The 25876-nt window shown below is 39.8% G+C and overlaps 1 protein-coding gene across 3 annotated transcripts in view; it reads right to left on the bottom strand.

Moving 5' to 3' along the window:
• Window positions 1–1438: 1438 nt before the first annotated feature.
• The window catches only part of ppl (glycine cleavage system H protein, mitochondrial), a 35614-nt gene continuing 11176 nt past the window's right edge, over window positions 1439–25876 (bottom strand). Inside the window, exons 4-6 of one of the 3 annotated variants that reach the window (XM_080268183.1) lie at window positions 24848–24979; window positions 13014–13116; window positions 8547–9865 (exon numbers count right to left, since the gene is read on the bottom strand). In XM_080268183.1, the coding sequence (XP_080124309.1) occupies window positions 13019–13116; window positions 24848–24979 (230 nt within the window). In that variant the 3' untranslated portion in view covers window positions 8547–9865; window positions 13014–13018. Of the gene's footprint in view, window positions 2354–8546; window positions 13117–24847; window positions 24980–25876 lie in introns of those variants that run through there. The other 2 variants (XM_080268184.1, XM_080268182.1) reach the window with 2 other exon arrangements.

Raw genomic sequence — 25876 nt, 5'->3', positions numbered from 1 at the left:
TCTCATGGTGATTCCCCTCTACCGGTCAATATTTTAAACTTGGAAACATCTTTCTCTGAATATACAACGTCTGTTCAGAAAATGCCCAACCACAGGCTCTAAAAAAAATAATAAATACATAAATAGCTAACCTGTTAAGCTAGGACACTAATCCCCCCCTAAGCAAGCCCCTTCTGACTTGACACACAAAGCCCAGCATTCTTTCCACTGCCTGAAACATTTTTTGAAGTCGGTTTTCGTTATCTCCTGCATTTGCTTCATCGCATTCAACATAATCTCTTGTCTCAAACTGGGCACCCTTCAGTGGAGGTTTGAGCTTGGGGAATAACCTAAAGTCGAATGGAGCCATGTCTAGTGAGTAGGGAGCCTGCTGGACAGGCAAAATGTTGTTCTTGGACAAAAATTCCTGAATCAATTAAGAAGAACAGGCAGGGGCATTGTCATGGTGTAGCTTTCAACTTGCCATTTTCCAAAGGTCAGGCCCTTTCCACCAAAATGAATCATGAAGACGATGAATAATGTCGAGATATTGTAATAATATTTGTTGACAGTCTGACCTTTCAGCGTGTATTCATGATGCACAACACCATGGTAGTCGAAAAAAAATTGTCAACATATGAGTGCTTTTCACCTTGCTGTGGACCTGTTGTGCTTTTGGGGGCCAAAGCAATCCTACACATTTTGACTGGGAGGATTGTGCTTTGGTTTCCGGATTGTACCAATATACCCATGTCTCATCTCCAGTGATATCAGTCTTCAGAAAGTCTGGATTGCAAATCATGCACACCAGAATGTCTTGAGCAACATTCATCCAAGAGATGAGATCATGATGAATGCATCAAAGCACCTGCTGGAGATACCGAAAATCAACCCTGAAAAATGTTTCAGGCAGTGGAAAGAGTACTGGGCTACATGTGTCAAGTCAGAAGGGGCCTGTTCTGAGGGGGATTAGTGTCCTAGCTCAACATGTTAGCTATTTTTTTAGAGCCTAAGGTAGGATACCTTCTGAACAGACCTCATAAGGATGCATATGATGCCATACTGCTTGGGGATAAGGACAGATAATTACAGTTAGATACACTGCTAAGTGAATTTGGGAGCATTTCTGTGTCTGTTTGCACTGTAACATGAGTTAATGTTGGAGGAGACCCCAAAATCATGGTACCTGTACAGTATTTAAAAAGCACCATATATTAGGTATTTTGTAAAACTTTGTTCTAATTGTGTTGCAAAGGAATTTAAACATCTGAGATGATTATTAGTTAGATGGCAAGATCCATCCATCCATCATGATGACTGGAGAAATTAGGAAGACCGTCCAGCAGGACAGAAAAGTGACAAGCTTCAAAAATACAATAGTGACAAGGTGCAGGGAACTGAGTATGCAAATTCATAAATTACTCTTTTTTTATTACTATTATAGAGGTGAACTGCAACTGTCATGAGGATTTTGTCAAGGAAAGAATATTTACCTAAGGAGTGTAAGTGGAATCACCTGGCGAGACAAGATGAACAAAAGAATTTGGCAATGCACAGTGAAGTAAGTGGTGAAGGTGACTGGTTTAAGGAAAATATGTAGAAATGATTGTGACAAAATGCAAGATGGATCAAAAGCTGACAAAAATGTATGAAACCAAAGATAAAGAAGAAATTGATGATGATGATGTCAAGAGTGAGGTTTAAAGATGGGGATAATGTAAAGGGACATGAGCACAATTAATCCTTATTTAAAGTTAAGTTACTGATGACATAACACCCTTTCTTCATTAATGTTTAGTCAATCATTCTGAAATTACTTTGAAGTAAGAAAGTAGTGTTCTACATTTACCCTTCATTTATAAATCAAAAGTAAGTCTCATAAATGTATTTAATCTAAAGTACCACTCTGCCTGCAGACATCCTATACTTTAACTGAGGACTGATTGTAATGCTAGGTGATGACAGAAAAGCATGGAAATTTCGTTGTCACACCCATCCTCGATGAACTCTGGGATTAATGTAAGGCAGCAGACTGATAAACATTTATGGAAAATGTGGCATTCTGAGAAACAACTGGAAGAACAGCTATGTGTATCATTTCTATAAAGCTTAACTACAGTTTGTTGTAATGTACAGTACATTGCTACTTAAATACTAGCAATACTGTACTGATTAAAACTGGTAGACGTCCCTATTAACTGACTGAGCTTTATTTTATACTGTATTTAACATTATTTACTGCTCTCGGGTGTCTGCCCTTTCCTCTTGTCCATCCTTCTTTCCTTCCATCCTCTTCTGTTTTTCATTCCTTCATTCTTTCCTCTTCCTTCTGCCTGTGGGTGACTCTACACTGAGTGACAAGCCAAATGGTTTCCTGTAAACAATGAAACCATTTACTACGCTGGGTGGTAACCATACAACCAAATTTTGGCGCCTGGTGGTTTAATGGGCAATTATGGCACTCCAATCGGACTGAGCCAGTGAAGGTTTATATCCAAGGGATGGTTGGGGTTTAATGCTCACGTAATGCCACTCGCGGATGAGAGAGGCTGGTCATTCTCATCTTAAATGTTAGGATAAACTTGCCTAGCCCTTGGCTCCTATGCTCCTCATGGGGCAACATAGGATTGGATGATGATGATTCAAACAGTACAGTACATGGTAATATGTTTGCCTAAATACACACCATGGTAAATGTAAAGTGAAAATATAGCAGTTTAAAAGAAAATGAACTGAATGTATCATTTACCAGTACTTAAAAAATTACAGGAGTTTCCACGTTGTACAATTTTGAAAGCATCTATATCTTCGTGGCATTTTCCAGTACCCTCCTCAGGATGCCATAAATACAGACATTAATGACAATCCTTCTAAGTAAACATATCATCTGGAGTTTGCCATGCCAAGCCATGTCTCTTGACAGGGAGACTGCATTACAGAATACTGTACCATTATTGTGCTATCAGGACCTATTTTTAAGTATTTATTGTTTAACTTACTGAGCCTGGGGATGTCTCTTTCATTTTATTCTTGCCACTCTTGAAAATTTAGTTCAACTTGGACAGGCTTTTCAAACTGGAGGGGTCTGATACATACTTATATCCATTCAATATTAGAGGTTTTTCTTAAGTCCAGCAAAATCTTTTGATAGCAACAATAAACTAAAAAGGACATCAACCAGATTCATGGGGTTAAAAAGCATTTTACGGCCACTGTATTTATATTGCAATCCCTGTCTTTGTCCACAAAGATTTCATTCCTTTCTTAACACTGAACCCAATGACTTCTGTTTAAATGTCATTCTTGTTAAAGAAAAAAACAAAACAAAAATAACAGGACAGATTTTCAAACTGGATGGTTAGATACAGCCTTTGGTAACTCTTTTCATCACTTGAATGGTCTCTTAAAAATATATTCCAGATGCAGGAAGAATATAAACCAAAATTACATCCTGGAGTTGAAGGGTAAAAACTTTGTCCAGTATTTTATAATATTTTCTTGCTTCATCATCATTCATCCTACTTTGACAATTTTATCAGAAATGTGTTCTTGTGAAGAGGTTAATGAAGGCTAATTTTATCAGAAATGTGTTCTTGTGAAGAGGTTAATGAAGGGTATCTTACCTCACTAGCTTGAAAATCTATGCTAAAGCTCAAAAACAAACAAATAATAATAATCATGACACAGCAAGAAAACGATTTTAAATATATGTCAATTTGTTACCCACAAAGGCACTCCCACTACGTCTTGAATTTTGCTTTTACGATACCTGTGCTATAACAACTCTGAATCTGACGACCTGATATTCATTTCATTCTTGCCATTACCAGATGATTTTATTCAGCTTTGGTAAGACTTCTTTCCAAACTGGAGGAGTTAGATACAGGTATCATTAACCCCTTCGATGCTAGAGGTCTATCCTAAGTTGAATAAATTGTTTGGAAGTACTACAGAAAGAATCAACCAGTACAGTACATCAATCAGCGCAGAGGGTTAAGTCACACAAGTACACTTCACAATCCTAAAGCATGACAACATATGCTGGGCATTTCTAAATGAGCCATATCAGACACTCACCTTTGCCCTTCTATTTAAGTTTGCTATGTATTTACAGTACACATTTCACACCCTTCAGTCCCATAATGTAATATTATAATCTTGCTGCACTCAGACAGCTGTATATCAATGCAGAGCAAGACACCTTAATCCTGGAGGGGTAACCTAACTTTATTCAGCGTAGGAATGGCCCCTTGTAGCTGAAGTGACGAGTGAAAGCCATGTCTAACTTCTCCAGTATGAAAAATACCCATATATAGGTAAAACATATGGAGGTAGCAAGTATGTATGTATGTGTGTGTGTGTATATATATATATATACAGTATATATATATAGATTTATGAAATTACACATACTCCTAATGTGTAGATAAATCAGTCTCAAAACAATCAGTTATTCCTTTACAACGGTTTTGCTTTCTTGTACTACATTATTTTCTTATACCTGTCCCCACTTTCATTCACACAATGATGTAAAGACAATGTCTATTTTAATATACTGTACTAGAAAAATAAGTAGGTATGTAGTTGTTAGTGTATATTGTCCAAATGCATTTTGATGTTTAGGTTTTCATGTTACCCTTTCCATGCCACAGATGTATTTAAGTAATTTATTCAGGCTAAATCCAGACCATTCTTTTCAGCCAAGGAAATATATCGGCCCAGTGGTTAGGAAATTTTTTTAAACCTTCTGATGACTACTGCCACTCCCCTTAGCTGAACAAAACAATCATGTGGTAGCCTCAATAAATAATTTAATGCAAAACGATCCTGTGGTAGCCTCAATAAATAATTTAATGCATCCATAAAGGTGAAAGGGTTGTTTTTATTCATGTAATTATTTACATCTAAGAAGTGCTTGTGAACACCTAGTCAGATTATAAAGTCTTTCATTTTACAATCTGTAGTTTGCTTTCTTCAAATCCTTATAACCATCCTTTTACTTATCATGACCTTATTTATTTTCCCCCCCATTCATGAATGGGGTAAGTTAAAATACAAAAATCAGGGTGGAAGAAAAAGTACATAACACGGAGAACTATCAACAGCATGTCCAGGGAAATGGTCCAGACACTCATTTCACACACCAGTCAAGACCCTAGAATCCTGGGTCCACCCCACAGGCCAAACTTCACATACACCTGCCAGATACAGCCACTCCATCAATTACCAAATTACTCTTGTCATATGCTCCTCCACTGGTAATTCCTCCTCCCAATTTGTTCTCCTTTTAATTACCATGCCTTATCAACTTTCACAAATCTTCCCTCACTTACTCATTCACTAATTTACCTAAACCATTCACCTTCATGGCCAACCATCCGTTCTCCCATTTTCAAATACACCTTTTTCATCACTAATATATATCCAATATCTCCAGTTGACTGTACCATCTAAGGAGACTCTTCTACCCTGTTATCAACATACTTCCTCACAGATCACATAACCTCTTTTTCTAGCAACTTCACACACTTTCATTAAATAATTCAATTTCCACTGCCCTTGACTTTTCTTTACCATGCCATATCAGTCTCACATGCATAAGTTAATTTGGGCACTAACACACCATGCCTTTCCCTCCCTATGACCATACCATCTTGGCACAAAATCTTCTTCAGTTATCAACACTACTATGAATACAATCAATTCGGTGAAGTACAGGGTGCACACAAATGGTACATTGCAAAACTATCTAACAATTCCTATGAGCTGGCTTGATAAAATCGTCTAGCATTAAATGAGATAGAATATTAGACCTGTCCCCACCATGAGAAGGGTAACTACCAGTATTAACATTCAAAATTCTTATGACCAACCCTCAACTGAATATAAATGTCTCCTGTTACCGCAAACAGAACAGAGTTGTCCCACCCATAGGAGGACTAATGATACAGTACTAGCATTAACACTCATGCTCCTATGATTAACACTGTTGAATCTGGTGTTACCATCACAATAACACAGAGTTATGTAAATACATCTACTTCCATATTGTATGTACAAAAGAATAAAATGAGAAAACTAGAGTTCCATAAACATATTCAACAAACATACAGTGTTTGCTGCTGAATTATAAAAGTCACTGAGCCTGAAGTGTGCAAGACCTGGCAATAACAAACCAAACTGATACTCTAACCAGGTAGCTGTCTATCATCTGATCAAATATTGCCTCATCATGGATGCAGGTGCTAGGGCTTGGCTACTCAGTCCAGACGTTTATGGTGAGAGGGATCACTCACATGTCCAAGTGGCATTACATGAGCAATAAACCCAACCACCCTTTAGAAGAACACCCCTATGGGGCACATCTGGTTGGATTCCTTTAACTTCCCAGATTACTAGACATCTCACAAAGTGTATGAGGGCACCATACATTACATCAGTACACAACATGACGACCCACCCTTGATCTCCCCGCATTCATCAAACAACATTTCAATAAAGGAAAAACTATCCAAGTATAATGGGGATCGGAAACTCCAGCCACCCCTTGTATATAAAACTATTATGGGTCGCATCCAGTAGACCACTATGCAACATCTGTTAGATGTATAGTTATCACTTAATGTAGCAATTCTAGTGTTACAGGTTAACACCTTAGGGGAAAAGAAAAAAAATCCATGAATAATGAAAATGCAAACAATGTAAATTAAATGGCTGCAAATAAAACAGAAAAAAAAAAAGAAAGTTGAGGACAGAGGTAATAGCAATGCAGTACAACTGAAACAGTCATAGGAAAATCACTCACATGAAAAACACAATGACTAATTAATTTGTGTACTTAGAATAAAACTGTCAATATCAGTTAAGATGTTTAAGGGGGACAGCTGGCCATAGGGAATGGACCATAAGTCTATACCCCCCCAACCAAAAAATGCAATTGGAGTTGGTGAAACAAGATTAAATGTGAGGAAAGGATAAAGTGACTGAACAGACATTTTCTGACTGTTTAAAGCTACTGTGTGGCTGACCATAATCCATCTGCTTGACTACAAAATTCAATCAATGTGAGGTTGAACACATTACACTTTTTTGTTATGATGATTCAAGCTGTGATCCATTATTTGTTCTAACACTGCAGTGTTTATGATACAATGGGCATCATCATTATGATTTTCAGTTTTACATCCAAGGGGTGGTTGGAGTTTACTGCTCACGAAATGCCACTCAGGGATGTGTGAGGCTGGTCACTCTCATCTTAAATGTCAGGACCAACTTGCCTAGCCTCAGGCTCCTATACTCCTCATGGGGCAACACTGGATTAGATGATGAATGAATGAATGAACATCTGTTTAAAATGTTAATTCTCTCAAGGCTGCAGATATGCACACATCTAACAAATTCTGACCCTAACACTTTTGTGGTCTTTGGATGCGAATCCATGTCCAACCTAAAAGCATCCAACCCACTATTTGGACACAGATCCGCATCCAAACAAAGAAATATTAATCATAAATCAGGAACTGCATCTAATGTCCTGAAATTTGTTCTGATATCAGCCTGGCTGAATTTCAAGTTCGGTGATACTATTTTCATTCATAGGAAAATGTGAAAATGTGACCAGAAAAACAAAAAAAACAAAAGTGGTATAAATATTCTTATGCACTCTTTCAACTTATACTTGTCATAAATATTATACTTAATGCAATATCACTTTCTTTTTTTCTTTCATCTTATTCTACAAAGTTTTAGCTTTCTAACAGTATAAAAACAAATCTGCTAATCCAAATATTTTGAAGTGAAAAAAATGACTGGAAAAGAAAAACCTCAAGTGCGCAGATTTTCAGCTAGCAAGGTTGGAGAGAAGGAAGGGGGAGGGGGGGGGGTAGCAGGGAGGGTTCTGCTGGCTGCAGGGGGAGCAGACCGCATGAGTGCTGATAGCTTATTTGCTTACATGAATAAAAAATACTCCTTAGCAGTTAGGGTCATGCCACAATAGGAGTTGGATGATATGTATTCAATTATTAAAGAGTACTGCACTTATGGAGCCTCTGTGGTGCAGTGGTAAAGTGTGTGTTTTTGTACACTGAAGAACGAGGGTTCGCGCCCCGCCAGGGTAATAAACTTTGGGAGCATTCTTCTGGCCACGTACTGCATTGGCAGACATGAAGGGTGCTGTGGTTGAACCAGTGTCGCATACTATAAAGTATGCTTGCACCCAGTCAGTTTGCTCGGGCCGAATACACTTGGTTCACAGGCTACACACACATCCAAAGCCACTCCAACACTACAATTACACTTACAAGCACTTCTCACCCTACATACAATCTCTACCAGACACCCTAAGCCACTTGGTAGAGATATATTGGCTGTATTGTCCCCACTTAGGTCGGGATAGGAGAGTCCTGCAGTGGACACTCAAATGGCTGATGAGATGAGATGAGATGAGACTGCACTTATTAATCCCTTCAGACTGAGGAAGAACTTGTCATACCATTCTTGCAACCGTTAGGTTAGGGTGGACCTTTCATACTGAACATCTTTAATCTCTGTACTATAAAGTCCCTCCATAGCTGAACAACAGTGTCTGGAGATTACTCTTCACAATGCAATTCTTTATGGCCTATGACTAGCCTATAGTCTAGACATTTATGGAGGATAATCAGTTGCTCTACCCAAAGTGGCAATACATCAGCATTTAATACCAACCACATTTGAACTGAAGACCCATAAGAGTCATGTTAAGTAATAAATTTACAAAATATGTCAACTGACTTTAAGATTAATGTCTACACACGATTTAAGTTCCCAAACAGTAAAAATTCATCCTAGGTTTTTGGATTTTCTAGCCACTGTTTACCTGAGAAATGGGAGGTATAAAAACAACTTCTATACAGTCACATATGTAACAGTTAATTAGAACAATACAGGTTTCAACAACAATATGGCACAATTGAATATCCAGTCAAATTAAACATGCTCATTTCTCTCTTCATTAAAACTTTGGATAATCATCAAACTCTGCATGAATTATGCTGTACAAAGAAATATATACAGTACTATATATGGCACTGTATTTCTGATGTAAGGTCAGTGACAAAAAGTTTGCCTAATATTTCACCATCTGTTCCTTACTTCCCTCTGCTGCCAAATATTCTTAAGCTGAGAGAGGTTTGGTATGTACTTCTATCTCATCAAAAATTATTCTTTTTGATATGATGCATCAGGGAAGGAAGTGACAGCCATCCCCTTAGTGTGCGGTTGCAGTGCAACAATAGGTAAATTTCTGTTTCTGACTGCACTGTATAATTCATGCTTCCAAAATAACAGTACTTGCCTGAATGAGCTCCTCTCTTCTAGTAAAACAGCTATGATGTGATAAACAGTGAAACCAAACCAATATCAACGAATGGAAATCATCATCATCATCCAGACCTCTTCTATCACCTAAAGATGAGGTGTCACAAATTAAGTGTATGGATCAGTTATGAAGTAAATATGAATTTAAATCTTCATTTTTTATTAATATTATAAAATTCAAGCCAGAAACTGAGAGAATTAAGTTCAATGCCAAGAACACCAGACAGTAAAATGTTTATACCTTACGAGGTACGAAGTGAATATTACCGGCAATACAAATTTTTCAATTCAGTAATGACTTAATAACCTGGATGACACAGAGAACATAACAAAATGTGTGTCAGAACTTGTGAAAGTGAACTTCTAATCCAAGAATATAAGACAATAATAGTGCACTGTGTTTACAGTGAAGTTCTACGTCTGGATGATGACATGATAAGGGCATATGATGCCTCCATGTGATAATAAAGGTAAATGTCTCCTTGTGAAACCTGAAGAGACAGCACAACAACACAACATAACCAGCAACCTGGAAACAAACAACACTGATATGCACTGTAACCCTACAACTGACTGCTCTGCTGACCTAGTATAATCTTACCTATTTTTCCCCTCAATGCATATAGCAATGACAATGAAAGTAAAGCAGACACCCAACATACAGTGACTACATAGTAATTATCTTCTGGCAGTAGTGACCCTCATCTGAGCAAGAGCTGTATTACCATCAGCTTAAAAAAGACTCCCTAGCACTTGGTTCCTCATCAGCTTAATTTGCACTTTAATGTTCTCTTGTGTTAAAAACTGCTATCACATGCTACCACTTTGGGGAGTAGGGTGACCTAGGCTATAGCAATGCCTAAAGTTAAGCTATCAGAATCCATATCATTTTTAGGGCAGGAGACAATTCTACAGCACATGACAGAGATGCTGCCTGCCACTTTTAGGACTGAAGTCATACAAACACATACTCTCTTCTCTGAGAATTCTACCACCAGACCACCATGTGTTTTGTTTATAATGTAAACAATTTATGGAGAGAGAAAAAAAAAAAAGTACCCAAAATATATCACTGAAGAGGATGATTTGAGACTAATATTCTATCCATTCAACCATCATCCAATCCTATGTTGCTCACTGAGATGCGCAGGAGCCCGGGGCCAGGCAAGTTGGTCCTGACAATTAAGATGAGATTGACCAGCTTCACTCATCCCTGAGTGGCATTACGTGAGCAATAAACCCCAACCACCCCTTGGATATTAACCGGCATTGGCTCAATCCAACTGGAATGCCTTAATTACCCACTAAACCATCAGGCACCACAATTTGGTGTTATGGTTACCACCCAGCACATTAAATGGTTTCTTGGTGTACAGGAAACCCTTCAGCTTGCCACTCAGTGTAGTCGCCCATAGGCAGAAGGAAGAGGAAAGAATGAAGGAAAGAAAGACAGAAGAGGGAGTATAAAGTCACCTGTAGGCAGAAGGAAGAGGAAAGAATGAAGGGAAGAATGACAGAAGGAAGAAGGAGAAGAAAGGGCAGTCACCCAAACTAGCACTACATTGAGTGAGTAGGTGGTGAGCCCCAAGCCCCATGCAAACTGCCTGTCATGAGAGGTACACTCACCCAAATAACTTGTTACAATTCCGTCTTTCCATTTTGAATCATTTTCTTTTTTTATATTTTCCACTTAATTCTTAAGTTTGTGAATGTCAGCCATTCTTCTCAACAAACCATAAAGAAGGAACTACTGTATATACAATACAATTAAGAAATATCCATTCAGAAAAATGTCTTTGGAAAAAAATGCAAGTACAGTAGCAACATTGCTCATTATGAAACTATCAATCACCAGAAAAAAAGATACCGGAATTAGCTGATTAAGTATACAGTCATAAAGTATCCGCTCATCCTCAACCCCTGGCAAAGAAAGATGTAACTGTGGACTCAAACCAGATTACAGCCTACTGTTGGTACTCTGAAGTTTTGCATGCATAACAGCATCAACGTGTTCCTTGTACAGTACTTCTAGCCATCACCTTAGCAAAGAACACCATCTTTGATTGGTGGAAATCTCTGGCTACAATTTTCCTCCAGCCAGAGGCAGGATGACACAAAGAGTGTACTTTCCTCTTCTTGTGCATGAAGTACAAAAGACAATTCATCCATTCACCCATCATCCAATCCTATGTTGCTCCCATGAGGAGCATAGGAGCCTGGAGCTAGGTTACTTGAAACAAATGCTGTACTGGGATATGGTAAAGAGCAACTGAGATTTTAAAAAGATAATCCCTCAATGCTCCATCTATAAAGAAGGTAGTCAATCATCATCACCATCAAACACAATACAGTACCTTAGTACGATCCTAGACACAGCGACTCCTGCCAGTTCCAGTAGTCACAAGTCAAGTGTCTGCTGTACCTACACCCTATAGTTACAGTACCTACCAAACTCTGCCAGATCACTAAGCTGCCACTTTTCCAAAATGTCAATACTTCTATCTCCAAATTTCTGGACTCTAAACTGCTTACTTTTATTTACACTATAATGCAAAAATACACATTTCTCTTCATCAGCAGCAAAGAAAGAACTCTTTTCTACTGAAATAGGATTTATACTTTCTTATTTTACATGGATTCACCAACACCACTGTGAAAATGGAAATATGCATTTGCAGCTTCTGGTACATACAGCTGTATTATCAACACTGAAAGCACAAAGGTATATAAGCAAACCCCCAATTTCTGATGATCATTAATGGAACAGCTGTGACCATTAGGCACAATTAGCCTCCATGGCAAGTTACGTAGCATACTGAACAAGGTAGGAGAACTGGTTGTACTTCACATTTATCTGAAATGTGAAAATGTGGACTGCAGACTGAAGCTACCCTCCTCCTACAGTCCACCATCATTCTTTTGGGGGACTGGGAAGGAGTTGAGGGACATCTGTATAACCTGGCACCTGAGCTGCATGGTTAAATCAGTTACATTACATAACAGTATCCCTCTCCTCTGAAGCAAAAAGAACAATATACTTTGCCTCATCGTGGTTTTAACTAATAACACATCAAAAATTGGGAGCTTCCCTTCCCTTTCCAATCTCTGGTTTAATAATACAGCTCTTAATGATTACATAATTATTAATATGCTTATGCCTGTTCACTTATCAAAGTACAATCTGATTACAGCATCCATACAAGCAGCACGTCAGAAGAGAAACAGTAACAAAGTATGTCACATTATAAGCCAGAACAGAAAAAACAGTCGATATATTTAACATCAATGGAAGTAGTTTAGTTAAAATTTTGTCTATCCTAATGTTGACCCTCAACTCTGACCACTTTATAACTTCTTCAGTCCACTGATATAGTTTATTTTTTTTAAGTTCAGAAGAGACTTTTAGAACTGGAGGAGTTAGATATAGCCTTAATCAACCCCTTCACTACTAGAAGTCTGTCCTAAGATTAATAAAACTTGTGTGGAGGTAGCAATGACAATCTCTTTAAAAAAAATACATCTTTGTAGTGAAGGGGTTAAAGTAGAAAGGAGAGGGAGAGAGAATGAGAGAAAAAACATATACTGTCTTGAAATACTTTGCAACACTGGAAGCAATATAATTTTACGTTCTGTCTATCCCAAGCACTGATGTTTGACCCCGACCTCATGCTTACTACCTGTACTACTCTTTGCTCTCCTTCAGGAACTTCTCATATCCTGCCTCGTCCATCAATTCATCTATTTCTGAGGGCACTGTCAACTTCAGTTTGAACAGCCAACCTGGAAGGCATCACCATTCTTTAGAACTTTAACATGATGGGTCATGGCTGAGATAACCTGCTAATGGTTCCCATAGGCATTCAGTAAGGACAACTATGACGTTCTTGAAACTACAACCTCTATCAATCTGAATTTTAACATTTCCAAATTGGCACAGCTAAGCACCTGTAGTCATACTCAGAAAGCTAATAATATATATATACAGTAGGTTCACACAGTGCGCGAGTGACCAAAAATCATAACCAAAAACCCTTGAATGCGTGAGTTTACTGCACAGAACGCGAGGCAGAGGCAAGGAGTAGCTCAAAAATGCCATTTTCTATTAGTGCGCGACCACCCCTCACACAGCGCGTCACATGTCGTCATGTTGATGCACAGAAATTCCCAGGCATTCTACTGCGCAGAAGTGTCAGCATTGGACTTTGAACGGTTTCTGGCCGAAGTGAGTGACTTCGATGCTCCTGGGGAAGGTGCTCAAGAGGAGTCTGTGGAGGGAAGTGTTGGTGCGGTGGGAGGTGCGGTGGGGAGTGCGGCGCTGTAAGTGTTGCCACGCCTTGGAACCCCTGTTATTTAAGGTCATCAGGCCTGTTGTCTACTGTTGTCAAGGTGACTACCCATATTTTTGTTATTGTAGCTATAGCTTTAGTACAATGTCTGAAAAATATGACCTTTATTATGTCTCTAAGGGCCAAAACATGTCCAGGTATGAAGGGGTACCGCCCATATGTAATTATTCCCATAAGATTAAGTATTCCCAGTACGCGAATTCCCAGTGCGCGAGGTCGTGGACCGCCCAATCTCTCGCGCACTGTGCGAGCCTACTGTATATATAAATATATATATATATATATATATATATCCACTCACTCAATTTAGTGCTGCTCTTGGGTGTCTGCCCAACCTAAGAGAATGGAGGAGATTCTGGGTGGTATCGACAAACTTTTCCATTTCTACACAAACAGGCACAGGCAAGAAATAAACAGAAGACAGACACTCATAACAAGTTACACACAGAGGGCTCAAGTCAGTGAAAGTGAGGAATCAGCTACACTGTCTGATTCTGTTCCTGCTGAGGATGAAGAGGATGCAATGTCAGATGTGTCAGCATTGGACTTTGAGGAATTTATGGCTTAAGTGAGTGACTTTGAGGCTCCCAGGGAAGGTGCTCAGGAGTCTGTGGAGGGAAGTTCTGGTGTGGCAGGAGGTGTGGCGGAGGGTGCGGCGCTGTAAGTGTTGCCGTGCCTCGGAACCCCTGTTATTTAAGTCCATCAGGCCTGTTGTCTACTGTTGTAAAGGTGACTGCCCATATTACTGTTATTGTAGCTATATCTGCAGTACAAGGTCTGAAAAATTTGACCTTTATTTTGTCTCTAAGGGCCAAAAAATGTCCAGGTATGAGGGGGTACTGCCCATATGTTATTTTTCCCATAAGATTATGTATTCTCAGTGTACAAATTCACTGCGCACAAGGACCAGGACTGCCCAATCTCTTGCGCACTGTGCGAGCCCACTGTATTTACATACAGGTCCTCCCCCCATCTACAAATGGTCAACTTACCAATTTTTGCACTTACGAATTTGTACTCTCAGTAAAATATTCAATAAATTACATGGAATTACATGATACTGAACACTTTATTAAAAAACAGGCTTTGTCATAATGATTTTGCCCAACTGTAGGTTAACGTAAGTGTTCTATGCACATTTAAAAGGCTTGGTAGGCTTGGCTAGGCTGTGTTTGGTTGATTAGGTGTATTAAATGCATTTCTGACCTATGAAAAATCGCCTTACGAGCAGTTTCTCTGAACATAACCCATTCGTAAGTGGGGGAAGACCTATATATACTGTATATATATGCTTGGCTAGGCTATGTTTGGTTGATTAGGTGTATTAAAAGCATTTCTGACCTATGAAAAAAAATCGCCTTACGAGCAGTTTCTCTGAACATAACTCATTCGTCAGTGGGGAAAGACCTGTACAGTATACACCGTATATATAAGATGGTCCATGGTCATATGTACTGAGCTTTCACAGAGTGTATATTGATTTCGACACAAGATGCCCCTAATCCAATTCACTGCTCTAGTAACTGGTAAAAAAATGAAGCCAATCAGACAACGTTTAGAGGTTGTTCTAAATGTGAGTTTCTAAGAGGGTATAGATAGTTTGAGAGAAATGTAGATTGTAAAATGTTCTAGAATGATCTAGATGGTTAGAAACAGTTGTAGAAAATTCTGGAATATTCAAGAATGTTCTAGACAGTTGGAGAAATTTATGGATTGCTCTACGGGGGTTGGCCATGAGTCTATAAATACCCACAGGTGGCCTTGCTGCATAGTCAGCTGGTTATGTAATGTGTGCAATTGTGCTGCACACTCATGAGGACAAAATGTGTGTGTGTGTGTGTGTGTGTGTGTGTGTGTGTTTTGTACTGCCTACTTTGCATGCTTTCCGCTATTTCAAGTTGAGTTTTTGCTTGTAGGTGATATGACTACAACCACTACATGAAGTAGTGCTTCTGTCTGGTTGATCGGCCATCCTGAAGAGTTGATCACTGATTGTCGACTACCATCTCTTTTACCACCACATATTCCTGAAGAAAAGCAAGTATGACAGTGTGTCTGCAGTGACTGACACTGTTCTTTGTTTCTGGGGTTCAGCCAATGTTCTGAACTTGTCCATCTGCTACTGCAAGAGAAAGCATGGGGATAGTCCAGCAGTATGAAAAACTGAAGAAAAATCAACCGAAGGACTCAGAGTCATGTTGAATGAAGGTGATGTCTTTTTTTTTTTGGAGACCCTGAAGAACTGTTTGACATTTCCATGCAAGACACCCTGATGCAGATTCCAAAGGAGGAAGACCGGGCTTTAACCCCTACACCGCGGGCATGTTTACCGATGTTTTGCGTGTGCCGCGGGGTTATTCGGGCTCCGACAGACTCTTAAAAAATATTTGCCAAAAATCAGTTATTAGTCCTAGAATATTAAAATTATATATGCTTATGGCACATACCTTCAGCTTTCTCCTGGAATGTTTGTTGAGCCTTCGTCAGTTACCGTAGGACTTGTGGAGACCTCTGAAGTTGGGTAACGAAGTCTCCACTTTACACTTCCCGACAACCCGTAATATGATTACCACAGCCAGATATTAACACTATAAACACTACTCTATGATTTTCAAGTAGTTTGGGATCCATACTCCAAAAAAAAAAAAAAAACACTGTGAAAGCAATGAAAATTATGAGCGTGTCTGACCGCCGCACTTGCGCTAGTTCGCTCTTGGTACTCTGTCATTTATTATTCATAAAACCCCTCACACTTTATATTTCTATTGCTATATAACACTTATATATATCTACAGTCTTTATCCATAAGTTTCCTTCAGTAGCATTAGTTTATTGTCACTGTAGGGATTCAATTTCTTTCAGTAAAATACGTAGCATTCACTTTCTCGTCCTGTATACTAGCACTGAGAGTGAATGTCACTTTCATCTTCACTCTCATAACTCATAGTATTCAGACATGCTATAGTGAAACTTTCACTTTCATTACTCCTAGGGTATATACTCGTATTCTTATAATACTACTCATTTACATTTCTATTACGTTCTCTATTTTATTTACGAATTTACATTTCTATTTTATTTACACTGTGTTATGCATTGTCACTTGAAGTAACTTATAAAACTATTTTCCATTGTTCACGTATATTTACATTCATTACTTTCACTTGCTGTTTACACATTATTTACACATTATTTACAATTCCACTTGCACTGTTTTACTCAACAGAAAGATCGTAGTCACTCTTTTATCAATTGTCAGCCCTTTACCTCTTTCCACACGAGGTTTAGTAGGGGGTAAAGGTCACAGGGCCCTTTGCATGGGGGTGAAAAAGGCCCTGAAGTCAGCAAGAGGATGAGCCGTACCTCCTCTTCGGAAGATGAGAGAGAACTGATAAAGGAGGGCCGGCCCGGGTAGAGGCCTACTTAGGGGATATTCAGTACTACCAACGTAGCTCTTGAAACAGCTATGTATTTCACTGAAATGATTGGCAGAAAATCTAGACAATACATTATAAATTAGGTAGTTCCAGGTGAATGTAAATATCACTTACTCCCTTCCCTCCTTATATGTATATTTATTACGAAAATAGATTATATGGCATATTTCAAGGGGAAAAAAACAGCGAAAATTAGCAAACGAGTGCACGTGAGGTGTTGTCAGGTGATAATTAGCCAATTCCAGGTGTATGGCACTCTCACTTACCTTATTTCTTTCTTGTATATATTATTTGGTATAAGAATAGGGCATAGGGCTTATTTCAATGGATGAAATCAGTGAAAAATTCCAGGGAAGATTTACTTAGCGTAGCACGGCCGGGCAGGCGAGAGGATAGGGTAATGGAGGGGGGGTAGGGAGGGAAGTCAAGAACGGGGAGAAATGGCTAAATTGTCAACAATGGATGGGAGTACAGATGAGATTATGAGTGCTGACTAGTGTTGGACACTGGCAGTACTGATAGATGATACAAGCCCCCACTTGGAAGCCCGGGTGAATTCAAAATAACACAGAATCACAAAAGCGACGCCCTGCGGTATGATCCCTTGCTCCCAAGCGTCACGAAAGTGACACCCCGCGGTTAAGGGGTTAATAATCAGTCAGCAGGAAGATTTCATGCAATCGACAATGGCAGGAGTTGACAAACTGCTCTAGATATCATGTAACGTGAAACGCTTGGAAGTGGAATGTTGGGTACGTTTCGGAGGAGATGATCAGCTTGGCGTTTTTCAATGAAAGGATTGACTTCTCAAAGAAGAATGCAATGATTCAGAACCTGAAGAGGTCTCCAAAGAAAAACGCTCTGAAGCAACTTGAGGGCAAGAACTTTTCTTCTCGCCATCCACTGAGTGAGTCTGCGACAGCCAAGGCGATGAGTATTTTTGGAGTCCTCCATCCACATGAGATAAAGAAGCTGACCAACTTTTACGGAAGATGCCCCAGGAATGGGGCAAAGATCTCATCTACAAAGAGTTCAAAGTGGCCAGTGATAAGATGACAGCTGTCATTAACTGCACTGAAAGAGCAGTTTCCCTTGAGACCTTTCCTCTCTTCTATCCTTCCTCTGATAAGATGACGGCTGTCATTAACTGCACTGAAAGAGCAATTTCCCTTGTGACCTTTCCTCTCTTCTATCCTTCCTCTTCTGTCTTTCTTTCCTTAATTCTTTCTTCTGCCTACAGGCTACTTTACACTCCCTCTTCTGTCTTTCTTTCCTTCATTCTTTCCTCTTCCTTCTGAGTGACAAGCCAAATGCTTTCCTGTACACAGGAAACCATTTACTACACTGGGTGGTAATCATATAACCAAATTATGAAGCCTGGTGGTTTAATGCGTAATTAAGGCACTCCAATCGAATTGAGCCTGTGTAGGTTATATCCAAGGGATGGTTGGGGTTTATTGCTCACGTAAATGCCACTCAGGGATGAGTGAGGCTGGTCACTCTCATCGTAAATGTCAGGACCAACTTGCCTAGCCCCGGGTTCCTACGCTCCTCATGGGGCGACATAGGATTGGATGATGGATGGATGGGCAAAATTCAACTCGACCTTCACAAAGGACAAGACAAACAGTACATCCTGGCTGTTGTGAGGCACTATCAGCATGACATTCTGTGCTATATGAAGGAGGTTTTCATTGAACAGTGCTCTCATTGAAAAATAACGGAGTTTACTATGCTGACATGACTCTTCTGAGTATGTGCCTACTGTTTCCTTTAACATTAGTGACAAAAACTTCTGTTCTTATGTTCAATGCTCACATCGTCTATGGTGTGGTGCAATAATGTGATGGTAACAAAAGGTAAAAATATTAGGACCTCTAAATCTTAAGCTAGAGAATTGAAATTTTGCAGGTTTGTTGGATTAATAAAAGAGAACAGAAGCAACATGTATTTGTCATGCTATCCTGTTAATTGCATTTTTGGAGCACTCTAATATATATACAGTAAAGTTTCACTACAATGGACTTCAATAGAGCAGGATTCACTTTTATCGGATTCAAGGAGCGGACTGGAACAATTCTTATAAATCGGGAAAACTCCGATTAAGCTAGAGGTTCAAACTGCCTGACCTTAGTCCGGAGCGGCCGTATTGTCCACGCGGTTTATGTTCACACATCGCTTGGTGGCTGGTTGGCAGTGTCACTATCCCCCCCCCCCACACTGTGCCTCAGTCTGACCGACATCATTTTCCTGGAAGTCCCTCCCTGATATACCGCTCGAGGGTGACGAGAGATAAGTGAAATACGTATACAGACAAAGTGAAAATCTTCAGTTTGTAAGATCGTAAATATTATGGTGTATAAAGTGTACAGTATAGTATTTGAACAGTATTTATAATTAAGTGGTAACAATTAAGTATTATCTAAACCCTAAAAATATGGAAAAGTGGTCAACATATCCACTCACTCAATGTAGCGCTGCCCTCGGGTGACTGCCCTCTCCTCTCTTCGTTCCTTCCTTCCTCTTCTGTCTCTTTTTCCTTCATTCTTTCCCCTTCCTTCTGTCTACGGGTGACTGTACACCGAGTAACAAGGCAAATGGTTTCTTGTACACCAGGAAACCAAATACTATGCTGGGTGGTAACCATATAACCAATTTATGGCACCTGGTGGTTTAGTGGGTAATTAGGACACTCCAGTCGGATTGAGTCCGTGTAGGTTTATATCCAAGGGATGGTTGAGGTTTATTGCTCAAGTAATGCTACTCAAGGATGAGTGAGGCCGGTGACTCTCATCTTAAATGTCAGGACCAACTTGCCTAGCCTCGGGCTTTTATGCCCCTCATGGGGCAACACAGTATTAGATGATGTGTGTATGTATGTATGTAATATTAATATAAATATAATTTCAAGACACCAAGCATTAACCACACAGTACACGGCACGCATGGTGCAAGCTACACCTCCAGTTCCCCCCCATGGTTCAGCTCCTGCAAGTGAAGATAATCAGGAGGATGATTCACTGTTCCTTGACAATGGCCCTAAAGCTAATGGGTATTGATTCTAAAGGATTTGCTCTGAAGGATCCTTCACCTGGTGCTGAATGATGATAAACACTGTGCAAGGTGGGGGATGAGTTACGTGAGCAAGGTGAGTCAGAATGGTTACTTAAGATTTTTTTTTTATTACTCATGAGTTTTATTGTCCAAGCCTTGCTTAAATTTTACTGTGCTATGCAATAAATTACTGTATTCACAGTGGAATTTGAGGAAAGTTAAGAGGGAAATGGCATATTGCCATGAGTTAGAAGGAACTGGTGGGATGAAGGAGGATGGTGGCCATGACGCTTTTCATGTCTGAAAATAGCTTCATGTGTGAGTTACATACTGTAAGGTCTTTATCGAGTCTAAACCTTGCTAAAATTATACGTGTTGTGCAGAAGACTGCTTATAGTATTATCTGAGAGAACAACTTGAACTAAGAGGTAAATATGAGTTGATACTGCTGCGAGTCAGAAGGAACACGACTATTTACGTGTAAACAAATATCTTGAGTTAGGCGAGGTATTTCACTCTCATCTTAAATGTCAGGACCAACTGCCTAGCCCCAGGCTCCTATGTTCCTCATGCAGCAATGTAGGATTGGATGATGGATGGATGGATGGATGGACAGGCAAGGTATGGCCAGAATAATGCAAACTCTAAACTCAGGTACCCACTGTATATATTTTATACCATTTGATTATTGTAGTGAATGTATTATGCAGTACAGTGCTGCAATGGTAGTGAAAACAGTTGGTGACGCCACGGTGAAAAACCGTTGGCGCGATCAGGACTAATGTCTGATTTATTGGAAAAAGTCTGGATTAGCAGTGGGAAGTTCAGATATCGCTTTTATCGGAATGCTTGGGCCCCAATTAGTCCAATATAGTGAGGTTTTACTGTATACAAAAACAAAGACTGTGATGGAAAGATGGAGTGGATATATGACAAAGGGGTGTGAGAGCTGATGGGAGAGTAGACAAATGATAGAGGCGTGTGCATGTTGATGGGAGAGCAGACAAATGGTAGTAGAACATGGAAGCAATTTGTTTGTGGCCACCCCTTAGGGGACTGATGACATCTGGTTATGGACAGACAGATACAGTAATACATAATTGTGGATGAATGGAATAAGCACACCTGAGTCAGCTTGACTGTAGAGATGTGCTTAACGTAACTGGGAACAGTGCCTTGAGGCATGAATCTCTCCCTAGAGGTTCCCTCGGTTGTAGGATGGAAGAAAATCTTAAAGCCTGTCTGAATGTAAGTGTTTAAACAGATTGCCTAATTATGTACTGGGTATTCAAACCATAAGCATATATATTTTTTTCATTCATCACCTAATCCTGTGTTGCCACATGAGCTTAAGAGCCTAGGGCTAGGCAAGTTGGTCCTGCCATTTAAGATCAGAGTGACCAGCTTCACTCATCCCTGGGTGGCATTACGTAAGCAACAAACCCAAACCATCCCCTGGATATAAACCTCCACAGGCTCAATCGAACTGGTGTGCCTTAATTACCCACTAAACCACCAGGCACCATAATTTGGATATATGGTTACCACCTAGCATAGTAAATTGTTTCCTGGTGTACAGGAAACCATTTGGCTTGTCACTCAGTGCAAACCAAATGCAGACAGAAGGAAGAGGAAAGAATGAAGGAAACACAGAAGAGGAAGGAAGGAAAGAAGGAAGAAAGAGAGGAAAAGGCAGTCAACTGAGAGCAGCACTACACTGAGTGAGTGGACGGTGAGTGCCCTCACCTACCAAGACCACATGCATACAATAATAATAATCTATCTATCTATCTATTGCCAGACGTCATAATCCCGTAAGGGGTGGCCATCTGACTCTGAGTTATTTGTTTTACAGGGAGGGGCACTAACCCTCCACCAACCCACTTGTTGACACGTAGGGAGCACATATAGTTTGGTTATATGGTTACCACCCAGCGTTGTAAATAGTTTCTTGGCTTACAGGAAACCATTTGGCTTGTCAATGTAAAGCCACCTGTAACGGAAAGAAAAGCAATAAGAAGTGACAGGAAAGATGGGAGAAATAAGAAGAGAGGAGGGCAGGCACAGAAAAAGAATGATAAAGGCTAAGGAAGAAGTAGGCAGCACTACATCAAATGAGTGGAAGATGGTCACCACCACCTACCATTAAAATAATAATAATAATAATGTAATAATAATAATAATAATGTAATAATAATAATAATAATAAAAATAACAGCAAGTTGCAGTATGAAAGTTAGTTTGACAGACTGAGGGTTAGACTGTGTGTGTGTGAATAAATATGTGAGTAGGTATATGATCTACTGTGTGACTTTTTTTTCTACGAAGAAAAGAAAGAACCAAAGGCTAGAGGACCACGAAGATTGTTCCAAGAAAAAATAAAAACAATAAACTAGAGAGCCAAATTCAAGATCCATTCATGAGATACTTGAACACACTGCATTTACAAGACTGGGAGTCATAGGCAGAAGGGAATACAGACAAAGGAATACAGTTCCTGAGTTGACCAGTTGCATACATGAACGACTGGCCATAACAGTAAACTCTTACATTCGTAAGATGGCCCACCATTGTGGTGGAGGGATGCAAGCAGACAGTTCAGAGGACCTGTGACCACTGAGGTAGCAACAGAAACACGACAAAGATGCAACAGTGCAGCAATGAGGCAGAAGCTGAAGGAGTCCATAAGAGGAGTAGAGTTTATTGCGGTGAAAAACCTTTGACTCCATCTTACTGAGAATAGCTGTATGTGGAGTGTGTCCCCACACAAGAGTTGCACTCAACAGGGGCAAATAAAACTCCTGCATAAAGTCAACAACTGTGCAGGGGTAAAGAAAGCACAGGTTGGCACAGCACACCTGATCCCTTGATCCTTTAGAAGCAGGTTGTACAAGAGAAGTAATATGATGTTTCCAAGATAAATCACAAGAGAATGAAACCCCAAGTATGTTCAAAGATGATCTCAGAGTGAGCTGGGTACTGTTAAAACTCAGAAGATATTCTTGTCGTAGATTCTGATGGGTCGAAAGATGTATGAACTGAGTTTTTAATAAACTGAAAACAAGATTTCTTTTACTTCAACCAAAGATACAAGCCAAGTCAGACATTTAAATTTGCCATAGTCTCATCCCTTGTTTGCTGAAGTAACTGCTGAGGTGAACACTGTGGGAAGCAGAAGGAAAGATGAAGGGCGAAGTCATCACCATTTGAGTGGATAAGGTTAGATATACAGCTAAGGTCACTGAGGAATAGAAAGAAGGGCGTTGGTGATAGGACAGAACTCTGAGGAACACTATTATTGATAGCTCTAGGAGAAGAACAGTGGATGTCTACAAAAGCACCTATATAACGACCGGAATGGGAGTTATGGATGAAGGCACAGATAGGATATAAACCGTAACAAGGAAATTCAGAAATTAAAGATTTATACTAGACTCAATCAAAATCCTTTGATATGTCAAGTGTAATGGCAAAGAGTTTGCCAAAATCTCAAACGGAAGATGACTGGCAGTCTGAAAGGAAGGCGAGATCGCCAGTGAAGCATCCTTGGTGAAACCCATACTGACAATCAGAAAGGTCATGATAGGAAAGGTGCTTTTTTTTTTCTTTCTTTCTTTTTTTTTAATAACAGATTTAAAAGCTTTATAAATACAGGATGTTTAAGCAACTGGGTGATCCATATAGGGCTGGGAATGGTCACCCTTCTTTGGGACAGGTTGAATGAAAGCAAACTTCCAGTCAGAAGGAAAGGTACGAGTTGACAAAGGCAAAAGAATTTGCCTTGGCAGGGTAAAGCATAGATGCAGAGTTCTTGACGACAACAGAAGGGACCCCATCAGGCTCAAATGCTTTGTTAGTACTGAGGCCAATGATGGCAGACAACACATCATCTGAAGAAATTTTAATGTCAGCCATAAGGAAATCAGGGGGAAAATGTGACAAATGAAGTGAGAGAATAAGTGTGTGTAAGGCAGCTCATGAGAAAAAATGAGAGAGATAATGCATGAGTAAGTAAGTGTGACATCACTATCAGTGGAAAGTGTGAAAGCTATGCCAAATTAAAACCGTCCACAAGGGTCCCTAATTTTATATGGTCACACCACATACAGAACACCAGGAGAGTATGTTTGTGTGCTTTCCACTTTGCAGTGTCATCGCAATGATACAAAAAAGCTTGAAAAAACATTTCAGCATTACATCCACCTCAAAACCTAATAAACTCTTCCTTGACCTAATGCCCACCTATCTACCAGATTTCATTGAAAGCTGATAACTTTTTCCAGTATCTTGTATGCATACAGACACATGAATAGACTACAGTACCTCTGTCTAAGATGACCTGAAGTCTATCATGTGTAACATACACTGGCAGGATAAATTCAACTGTAATAAGCTATAAAATAAAAGCCCACATAGCCTGGTAAGCAAGTGGAGTACTTGCACTCTTCCTGGCTCAGAAGTTACATGGTGGACTTACATCTCATGGGGGCCATAATCAGTTCCTGTTTATGATGGTGATAACTTCTTGTGGGGCCAAGGATCAATTTCTACTTCTGAAGGTAATTAATTTGTTAAGCTTCACTACAGTCATTACAATGACTGGCACATGTGTAGGATGTGTGCCATGTATCAGACACTCAATGCAGAATAAACAAAATTATCAAGAGACCCTACCTTCATCATAGCAGCTGATGTTAAGGAGTTCTGGCCGATCTTCAATTGCACTGTTGACCTCCGTCACCTTCCCTGAGACTGGACAGTAGAGATCACTGGCAGCCTTCACGCTCTCCAGCACTCCGCACTCCTCTGCCAGTATCAGGGAAACTGAGTATGTGATACTACACTTAATGTAAAACACCATCATCATCCTGACCGTTTTCTCCCCACTACAAATGTCAAATTAAACACAGAGGCATATAACATACTTCTTACATCATCCCACACTATCAACCCTGGACAGGGGGTTACATCTTTATAAAACTAAATGTCATATACCTTGTGCATAGTAGGAGTTCTTACATCTTCCCTGAACCAACTGCTAGACCTGCAGCTGAACAGGGGGGGGTGCTACTATCTAACCAATTACATATTTGGATGAATGAATGAATGAATAGTGAGAAAAAACTAGCACCATGCCTAGAAAGCCTACAAGGCACTACGGCAGCAATGAACAGAGGACAAGTAAATTAGATGCAGAACACGCAGAGCAGAGAGAAAGGCAATAATATTTCAAATGGAGAATGTAAAAGAACCACCAAGGAAATCTGCGAGCAATGAGGTGCGGGGTGATAAGGAGGCAGGGAAAAGCAAAGCGATGGTCGTGAAGAGTAAACAGTAAACAGGATGTCGAAAAATATGTGGCAGATAGTCAAGGGGCAGTCACAGTGTGAACAAAGTGGCGGAGGGTCACCACTCACTAAGTGACCGTGAGTGAGGTGGGTATGACACAAGCGAAGATGAGCAAGGATAATCTCCCATCGTCAATTGGGGTGAGTTGAAATACACCAAGGAAGAACACAAGATTTAACGAGCTGAAGCTTGTTGGTGATCTGGGAATCTCAGAAAGTTTGCCAGAGATTACAGAAGAGGAAAGGAGGTACAGGAAAACAATCAAGAGCAGGAACACGCAGAGAAGATGTGAGAGAAAGAGCAGTAGAACGAGCCAGTAAACCTGCACATTCATCATCTGCAACCCCTACATGA

Source organism: Coenobita brevimanus, chromosome 26, assembly GCF_032717465.1.
Source record: "Coenobita brevimanus isolate Jiangsu-jjx chromosome 26, ASM3271746v2, whole genome shotgun sequence".
In the NCBI taxonomy this organism is placed as follows: domain Eukaryota; kingdom Metazoa; phylum Arthropoda; class Malacostraca; order Decapoda; family Coenobitidae; genus Coenobita; species Coenobita brevimanus.
Note: the sequence above shows the minus strand (reverse complement) of the source record. Positions and strands in the feature narration are given on the sequence as shown.